Here is a 10,475-nt window from a genome sequence, read left to right as displayed (position 1 = left end):
GAGGGGAGGGGAGGGGAGGGGAGGGGAGGGAAAGAGAGGAAATTCTTCTCTTCTCCAGGCTCTTTGCATGGCTGCCTCCTTCTCATTCATTAAATTCAACTCAATCCTCCCACCTGAAGATTTGGCTGGCCTCTGTCAGAGGGTGCTCCTCTCCACTTATTTTTCTCTGCCCACTGTTTTCTTCATGGCACTCACAAGTTAGAGATGTAGGTTTACTTGTTTGTTCACTTGTTTATTATGTGTTGCTCTCAGGGCAGGGACTGGGTCTATTTCATCCCCTAACCCAAGTACAGTTCCTGACACAAAGGCAATATCCATATAATAATCATGGAATGAATGAATGAATGAGAAAATGGAAAACTTCATGATCCTAATTTGTAGAGTGATTTGTGTGTGTGTTGTATGTCTCCCCTCATGTCCCATCTGTGGAATCTGAAGATCTACAGGTATTATTAGTCTCTTTATGGTCTATTTACCATAAGTCAACTTGAAAACACAGTGCTGATATTTTTCTCCCTTTGGGGAATTCCAAGATTCCAAGAACAACATTTATATGTCAGTAAATAGCTGGAGGAAGTGGTTTTCTTTTCTTTTCTTTTTATTATTTGGGCAATTGCATTCAAAACAGACTTTGGTGAAAGCACAGACTGCATCCTATCAGTACCTGAATTTCCATCCCCTCTGCAAGTGGAAGAAAGTAGTAAGAGCAAAAAGTGTTAGTTGTCGCCTCCACCGCATGGCTGGGAGAAGAGAAGCAGGAGTTTCCCTACTTCTGTTTCCACCAGTTTCTTACGCTGTTGCCCTAGCTTGGTGTTTTCTACTACTCAACACTTACCTGAGCCACTATCTCCTGCTCTCACTGTTAACCTTCTGCTTTTCACTGGCACAGTGGTCCTACAGAAGTAACCCCCCTTTGTCCCCTAAGTGCCTGTGGGCAGTGCTACAACTCAGCTTCCCAGTGGTCAGGCCACCCCTAGACCTTACTGTTTCTCCATAATTTCAGACATGAAGCTCTTTATCTCTGACTCCCTTCTCCTTTGATTTCAACCTCTCCTCATTCTTTTTTTTTTTTTTTAAGACGGAGTCTCACTCTGTCGCCTAGGCTGGAGTGCAATAGCAAAGTCTCGGCTCACTTCAACCTCCGCCTCCTGGGTTCAAGCAATTCTCCTGCCTCAGCTTCCCGAGTAGCTGGGACTACAGGCGCCCATCACCACGTCCAGCCAATTTTTTTTACTTTTAGTAGAGATGGGGTTTTACCGTGTTAGCCAGGATGGTCTCCATCTCCTGACCTCGTGATCTGCCCGTCTTGGCCTCCCAAAGTGCTGGGATTACAGGCGTGAGCCACTGCGCCCGGCCCTCTCCTCACTCTTATTCATCTCCTCTCACCCCTTTATGGACCCCTGGAATCTAATTCCCCTTATTCTCTCACTCAAGGAGGAAAACAGATGTGTGTTGATGGCCCTCAGATGTTAATACCATAACTCCCTGGGTAAAGGATGATTATAACATCTGCATCAAGAGGTAAACTGTCCAAGGCTGGGCATGATGGCTCATGCCTGTTATACCAGCACTTTGGGAGGCTGAAACGGGTGGATCACTTGAGGTCAGGAGTTCGAGACCAGCCTGGCCAACATGGAGAAAATCCATCTCCACTGAGAATATGAAAATTAGCCAGAGGTGGTGGTGCACGCCTGTGGTCCCATCTACTCAGGTGGCTGAGGCATGAGAATTGCTTGAACCTGGGAGGCAGAGGTTGCAGTGAGCCAAGATTGCACCACTGCACTCCAGTCTGGGTGACAAAGTGAGACTCTGTCTCAGGAAAAAAAAAAAAAAAAGTAAAATAAAAATAAAAAGAGGTAAACTGTCCAGGATCTTAGGAGCAAAGACATGGTTCTGAGACACTGGGATAGACTCTGCCTTCTCACTCCTTTCTCCCCTACCCTATAGTCTCTATGTTTGGTTCGGGAATAGGAACCAAACATAAATGTTTTTTTAATGTCTCCTTGTTCGTGTAAGATCTTCCTGAATGGTGATACAAACTTCAGTTGTAAAATGGCAATGGGATACGAAAACTGTGGCTATTTTTTCAACTCTGGCAGGATGCTAGCCAAGGAGTGTGTCACTGGTAGTTGCATACTCTGTCAGGAAATTCAAGGGCCAGGGAGATCCATGCTGATATGTTGCCTCTGCTCCTGATCTGTGTGGCCAACTCATTTCTCATTTGATCTCTAGATCCTTGCTCACACAAATTGAACAGTTATAAAAGGTGTGTGTGTGTGTGTGTGTATGTGTATGTGTGTGTGTGCATGCCCCCAACTAATCCATAACTCACTGGATACCCTGAGGTCTCACTTTCCCCCATATCCCATATCACGGGATAATGAACTGTGACAGTGCTTCTTTCCCCAGCATTCTACCCAACTTCCCCACAACTTTGACTTTAAGCAATTTTCAGGTACTCTACAATCATTTTAGGGGTGAAAGTAATAGAATTTATACAAAAGGGGCTCACTACAAATTCATAGCATTGTGTTTTACCAGGGGCCTCTTGACTATGCAGTCATTCGTGTATTTTCCTCTCACTGATGGTCCTGTGGTCTTTATCATAGCCACGCACCCCTCACATGTAGCTCTTGCAGTTCGTTTCACTAATGCAGATGACCTCTGCCTCCTCCCTCTCTATGAGACAGCCAGGGCCAGTCAGGAGCACCCACATCTTACCTTTCTGCACCTAAAAATTCTGTGTATCCCATTCACCTCAAGGGAAGTGATGTCATTCTTGATTTCTCAAAATTACTCTTCCATCTGGTTTCCCCATCTCATCCCCTCCTCTTCCCCAGGGTCATCTGTTTCTCACATTTCCCTTTTCGTATCTTCTGTCTCCTCTTCTCTACTGCTTCCTCACCTTAGACTACAAACATATTTGGGTCTTCCCAACTTAAATAGACAAATGACATGAAACTCTTCTTTTAGAGTGAAAAATAATAGCAGATGAAAGCTTCAAAAATGTTATGGTATCATTGTAAAGACAAGTATACACTAGCTTTGTGAACTTCTTTTCACTTCCAAACCTCATGCCTATCCTGTGCAGCAGCTACCTAACTGACTTCCTTGCGTCCAAACTCTCCCTCTTCCAGTCCAACTAACATTTTGCTACCACATTAATTTTCCTTAAAAATATGCCTTTGTATGAAATATTTTCCTTATAGGAAAAAGCACAGATTCCTTTGTCTGGAATGCATGAGCATTCACAACTAGCACCTCCCCTGACAAACAAACAAACAAACAAATAGCCTTTCTTTTCACTATATTTCCACATGAATCTTCCACTCAACTAAGCTGGCTCTGACTATATCACATCCAGTATCTCCTCAGCATGCTCTTCATGCTGTACCTCCTAGAATGCACTCGCTACTTTCTTCCCCATCACTTCCCTAAGTCCTATGCCTCCTTCAAATCCAGCCCAATTTCCTCTCCTTCAAGAGGCTTTCCTCAATAGAATCTACCCTTTGGGGACCACTTTCTAAATACGGTATTTAATAACTGTCCAGCTCACTGGGTGCTTAGCCCTTGGATGTACAGCCTTGCATTGGTATTTATTGGTTTAAGTATCTGTCCTCACAGGAACAACATCTTATGTTATACCTCTTTATATCTTTCTTTTTAATTAGCACTTAATCTTTCTTATAATGAAAATAAACCTGGCTAGATTATAGAGATTTTGGTAGGGAGGGTTTCAGAAAAACTACCAGAGTAAATGTCTAAGGGCTACACACAGGCAGCAAGTTGAGTAAAAAGGCATTTTGGTTATTTCTTCCTGTAGTACCTGACAGAGGTTGATGTTGCTGTAAATATTCTCCCAGACTTGGTCATAGTCGCACTGATGCAAACCCTGGGAAGCCACAAAGGATGGATGATGTGGAGCCAGCATGACTATCTTTGCAGCATGATCTTGGAGCACTTGCATTACTCGCTCAGGGTTGGAAATCTCAGGTAGAATAGAGAAGAGAAGGAATGGTTATGAGAAGTATGTTCCCTTTTTCTCAGCAAGACTTTGGTCACATACACGTGAACAAGGAAGAAAGTCTAGGTGGGACTTTATTCAATTAAAAAAATAAAATTAAAGTCCAGCATCATGATTCCCCAAATATGTTTGTCCATTCAGCACTATAAGTATTCAAATATACATAGTAGCTCATTTAAAAATTCTGTGACAATCCCCTAAAGACAATAGCAGGTGGTGTTCCCACAAGTGTTGTGGCATCAGTGAAAAGATAAACACCCATCAGCATTGGGTGCAAACTCTGTCAACTGTTAAGAAGCTTCTGGGCAATGGAGGAGGGGGCAGAAGTGTAGCACAAGAAGAGCACAAGCTTTATAAAGATACAGACCTAGGCTCGTATCTCTGCAGGAATCCTGGCTTTTCCATGCAGAGCAGGGCAAGTCAACCTAACAAAAATGCTAATGATGTCTCTACCCAGAGTGCTGCAATAATGCCTACCATGTAGGAGAACCTGAATAAATGTCCCTTCTTCTCATCTGGAGGTAAAGAATTGAATAATAATCCCAGAATTGAATTGCTACTTAAGTGATACATATATACTGTATCACTTTAATATCACAAAGAACCTCAAAGATCATTTATTTCGATCTCTATCAAAATCCCAAAGACATTTCTTGCAGATATAGAAAAATTCATCCTACAATTTATATGAAATCTCAAGGGACCCCAAATAGCTAAACAACTTTCCAAAAGAACAAAGTTGAAGAACTTACACTCCCTGAATTCAAAAACTATTACAAAGATATAGTAATCAAAACAGTATGGTACTGGCATAAAGAGAGACATTTAGACCAATGGAATAGAGCAGACAGCCTAGAAATAAACCCTCACATATATGGTTAAGGGTGCCAAGACCACTCAATGGGGAAAGGACAACATCTTCAATATATGGTGTTGGGAAAACTGAATATCCACATGCAAAATAATAAAGTTTTATCCTTACATTATACCACATACAAAAATTACTCAAAATGGATTAAAGATCTAAATGTAAGACCTAAAATTATGAAACTCTTAGAAGGAAACATAGGGGAAATGCTTCATGATATTAAATTTGGCAACCATTTCTTGAATATAACACCAAAAGTCCAAGCAACAAAAGCAAAAATAGACAAATAGGATGACACCAAACTTAACAACTTTAGTGCAGCAAAGGATGCAAATCAATTGAAATGAAGAGTCAACCTACATAATGAGAGAAAAGATTTGCAAATTATATATCCAATATGTGACTAATAGCAAGAATACATAAAGAACTCCAGGCTGGGTGCAATGGTTCACACCTGTAATCCCAGCACTTTGGGAAGCCAAAGCAGGTGGATTGCTTGAGCCCAGGAGTTCAAGACCAGCCTGGGAAACATGGCAAAACCCCATCTCTACAAAAAAATCCAAAAAATTAGCCTGGTATAGTGGTGTGCCCCTGTAATCCCAGCTACTTGAGAGGTTAACATGGGAGGATCGCTTGAGCCCAGGAGGAGGAGGTTGCAGTGAGCCAAGGTCACACCACTGCACTTCATCCTGGGTGACAGAGTGAGACCCTGTCTCAAAAAGAGCTACAACTCAACAAGAAAAAATCAAATAAACTGATTTTAAAATAGGTAGTCAATTACAAACAAAAAAAAAAAGAAAGAAAGATGAAAGAAAAAATAAGCAAATAGATATTCAAATATCTATTTGAATAGATATTTATCTAAAGATGATATACAAATGGCTAAGAAGCATATAAAAGATGCTCAACATCACTAATCATCAGAGAAACTCAAATCAAAACCACAGTAAGATTTCACCTCACACCCATTAGAATGGCTGCTATTAAAAATCATAAAATAACCAGTGTTGGTGAAGATGTGGCAAAATTGGAACCTTTGTGCACTGTTGGTCCGACTATAAAATGGTGCAAATCTATAGAAAACAGTATGGTGTTTCCTAATAAAATAAAATAAAATAAAATAAAATAAAATAAAATAACCATGTGATCCAGCAATTATACTTCTGGATATATATCCAAAAGAACTGAAAGCAAGACCTTGAAGAGGTATTTGCACATCCATGTTTATAGCAACATCATTGACAATATCCAAAAGGTGGAAGCAACCCAAATCCTCATATCAGATGAATAGATTTTTTTTAATGTGGTATATACTTACAAGGGAATGTTATTCAGCCTTAAAAAAAAGGAAGGAAACTCTGACACACACTACAACATGAATGAACCTTGAGGACATTATACTAAGTAAAATAAACCAAAAAGACAACTATTGCATGATTCCACTTATATGAGGTATCCAAAGTAGCCAAACATATAGAAAAAGAAAGTAGAATGGTGGTTGCCAGGAGCTGGGAGGAAGGAAAAATGAGAGTTGTTGTTTGATGGGTATAGAGTTCTAGTTTTGCAAGATGAAAACATCCTGGAGATATATTGTGAAACACTATGAAAGTATTCAATGCCACAATTACCATGTTCTTTTGGAGGTATCATGTTTCCTTGCTTTTTTGCTTCTTGTATTCTTTTTTTTTTTTTTGAGATGGAATTTCTGTCTTGTTGCCCAGGCTGGAGTGCAATGGCACGATCTCAGCTCACCACAACCTCCGCTTCCCAGGTTCAAGCGATTCTCCTGCCTTAGTCTCCCAAGTAGCTGGGATTACAGGCATGCACCACCTTGCCTGGCTAATTTTGTATTTTTAGTAGAGACACGGTTTCTCTATGTTGGTCAGGCTGGCCTTGAACTCCCAACCTCAGGTGATCCACCTATCTCGGCCTCCCAAAGTGTTGGGATTACAGGCGTGAGCCACCGCGCCCAGACGCTTCTTGTATTCTTACACTGATATCTGTGTATCTGGTGGAATGGGTGCCTCTTCCAATTTTATGGGGTAGCTTTTATAGGGATACATTTTCTGTATCCCTGAATTATATACAGTAAATATTCATTTAATGTCATCAATAGGTTCTTGGAAACCACAACTTTAAGCAAAACAATATACAGCAGGCCCTCAAATAACATCATTTTATTCAATATCACTTTATTGTAATGTTGATGAGAAAAAATGCTGATTTTTCTTATACGTTGTTTGGTTTAAAGTTGCAGTTTCCAAGAATCTATCGATGGTGTTCAGTGAGGACATACTGTACTTAAAGATGGTTATGGTAAATTTTATGTTACTTTTTTTTTTTTTAACCAAAATAAAAGTATCATTTAGGTGCAGGCTCCCCAGGGACCAATGACCAGCCCACCTGGTGCCTACAGCTGCCAACAAACCCATCTCCTCCAGTGGCAGAGCCACCATGTACTACACCAGTATCCCAGGAACCAACATCCAGCCTGACTGGTGCCTGCAACACCAACCCTGCAACCAGCAGAGATGACATGCCCAGTGTGTGCCCTCCAGAACCTGAGAATTGGCCCTCTTGGTAGCCCTTATCCCAAGCAAAGCCATACCACTACTGCCTTCACAAATATCCAGAGCCTAGGCCGGTAACGTACTTGCAGACACCACTGACACTGAATACAGCCAAAGATATCACACAGAGACTACACTATTGTACCCGTCCAGAACCAAAACTAAAGCATCCTTACGTAACCAACACTATAGGACACATCTACGGGGAAAATGTAGCCCTATAAAAGCTACCCCATAAAATTGGAAGAGGCACCCATTCCACTGATATGCAGATATCAGTATAATAATACAAGAAGCAAAAAAGCAAGGAAACATGACCCCTCCAAAGGAAAATGGTAATTATCTAGCAACAGACCCCAAAGAAAAGGCAATCTATAAAATGCCTGGATAGGAATTCAAAATAATGATTTTAAGAAAACTCAGTGAGATACAAGAGAAAACAGACAGACAACTCAATAAAATCAGAAAAATAATTCATGATCTAAATGAAAAATCTGGCCAGGCATGGTGGCTTTTACCTGTAATCCCAGCACTTTGGGAGGCTGAGGTGGAAGGATTGTTTGAGCCAGGTGTTCAAGACCAGCCTGGGCAACATAGCGAGATCTTGTCTCTACTAAAAATTTTTAAAAATTAGCTAGGTGTGGTAGTGCATGCCTGTAGTCCTAGCTACTTGGGAGCTGAGGTGGGAGGATCATTTGAACCCAGAAGTTCAAGGCTGTAGTAAGAGTTCTAATTGTGTCACTACACTCTAGCTTAAGTGACGAAGCAAGACTCTGTCTCAAAAACAAACAACTAATAAATAAATAAATAAGATATTCAATAGAGATCAATATAAAAAAGACCCAAACGGAAATCTTGGAGTTAAAGAATTCAGTGAATAACGTAAGAAATACAACTGAGAAATTCAACAATAGACTAGATCAAGCAGAAGAAAAGTTTTCTGAACTTGAAGGTCTTTTGAAATAATCCAGCCAACCAGAAAAGAAAAAATGAAGAAAGCTTAAAGGATTTATATAACACCATTAAGTAAACAAATATTCATTTTATGGGAATTCCAGAAGGAGAAGAGCAGGAACAAGGCATAGGAAATCTATATAATAAAATAATCGCTGAAATCTTCCCAAGTCTTAGGAGAAATATGTATATTCACATCTAGTAAGCTCAGAGGTTCCCAAATTCAACCCAAAAAGCCCTCTCTGAGGCACATTATAGTTAAACTGTCAAAAGTCAAAGACAAAGGAGAAAATTCTAAAAACAGCAAGAGAAAAGTGTCAAGTTACATATCATGGAATCTCCGTCAGACTAACAGAGATTTCTCAGCAAAACCTTATGGGCCAGAAGAGAATAGGATGATATATTTAAAGTGCTGAAAGAATAGAAAAACTGCCAGTCAAGAGTACTATTCCTAGCAAACTTAACCTTCAGAAATGAAGGCAAAATAAAGTTTTTCCCAGACAAGGAGAAAATGGGGAATTTATCACCACTAGACTGGCTTAACAAGAAATATAGAAGTCCTGCATCTGGAAGTGAAAGGACAATAACTACCCTCATGAAAACAGACAAAAGTATAAAAATCACTGATAGAGCAGATACACATAAGAAAGAGAAAGAAATCAAATCTTTTTGCTACAGAAAACCACCAAACAGAAAATATAAACAAAAAGAAAGAAGAAAGGAACAAAGACTATATGAAACAACCAGGAAACAACGAACAAAATGACAGGAGTAAGCCTTCACCTATCAAAAATAACCTTGAATGTAAACAGTTTACATTCCCTAATTAAAAGACATAGATTATCTGAATTGATTTTTTTAAATGATCCAACTATATGCTGCCTACAAGAAACTCACTTCATCTGTAAAGATATATAAACTAAAAAAAAAAAAAAAAGGGGATGGAAAAAAATATTCCATGCAAATGGAAGCCAGATGTGAGCAGGTGTAGCTATACTTACATCAGATAAAATAGATTTTAAATCAAAAACGGTAAAAAGAGATAAAGGTCATTACATAATGATAAAGGGATCAATGAAAAGCAAGAGTATATAGTAATTATAAATATATATACACCCAACACCAGAGCACCCAGATATTTAAGCAAATATTATTGGATCTAAAGAGAGAGATAGACTCCAATACCATAATAGTTGATGCCTTCAACACCCCACACTCAGCATCGGAGAGATCATTTAGATGGAAATTCAACAAAGAAATACCAATCTTAAATTGCACTACAAACAAATGGACCTAATAGATATTTACAGAACATTTTAACCAACAGTCACAAAATATACATTATTCTCATCTGCACCTGGAACATTCTCTAGGATAGACCATATGTTAGGCCACAAAACAAGACTCAAAAAATTTTTAAAAATCAAAACTATATTAAGTATCTTTTCAGACCTCAATGGGATAAAACTAGAAATCAATAACAAGGGAAACTTTGGGAACGGCATAAACTCACGGAAATTAAACAACATACTCCTGAATGACCAATGGGTCAATAAAGAAATTAAAAAGCAAATTTTTAAAAATTTATTGAAATTAATGAAAATAGAAACACAACATGCTGGCCAGGTGTGGTGGCTCACACCTGTGATCTCAGCTCTTTGGGAGGCCGAGGCCAGTGGATCACCTGAGGTCAGGAGTTCAAGACCAGCCTGGCCAACATGCTGAAACCTCGTCTCTACTAAAAATAAAAATTTAGCTGGGCGTGGAGGCAGGCACCTGTAACCCCAGTAACTCAGGAGGCTGAGGCAGGAGAATTGCTTGAATCTGGGAGGTGGAGATTGCAGTGAGCCAGGATCATGCCACTGCCCTCCAGCCTGGGCGACAGAGTGAGACTCTGTCTGAAAAAAAGAAAAGAAAAGAAACATAACATACCAAAACCTATAGGATACAGCAAAAGCAGTATAAGAGGGAAGTTTATAGCAATAAACACCTACGCCAAAAAGTAGTAAATTTTGAAATTAACAACCTACTGATGCAACTCAAGGAACTAAAGAAGCAA

The 10,475-nt window shown here is 39.7% G+C and overlaps 1 protein-coding gene across 1 annotated transcript in view; it reads right to left on the bottom strand.

Annotated features, from left to right (window-relative positions):
• The window catches only part of LOC105536577 (putative uncharacterized protein C6orf183), a 61,408-nt gene that overhangs the window by 6,934 nt on the left and 43,999 nt on the right, over positions 1-10,475 (bottom strand). Inside the window, exon 11 of the mRNA XM_011975977.1 lies at positions 3,827-3,988. Coding sequence (XP_011831367.1) covers positions 3,827-3,988 — 162 coding nt within the window. The remainder of the gene's footprint in view (positions 1-3,826; positions 3,989-10,475) is intronic.

This window comes from Mandrillus leucophaeus, unplaced genomic scaffold, assembly GCF_000951045.1.
Source record: "Mandrillus leucophaeus isolate KB7577 unplaced genomic scaffold, Mleu.le_1.0 Scaffold160, whole genome shotgun sequence".
In the NCBI taxonomy this organism is placed as follows: Eukaryota; Metazoa; Chordata; class Mammalia; order Primates; family Cercopithecidae; genus Mandrillus; species Mandrillus leucophaeus.
Note: the sequence above shows the minus strand (reverse complement) of the source record. Positions and strands in the feature narration are given on the sequence as shown.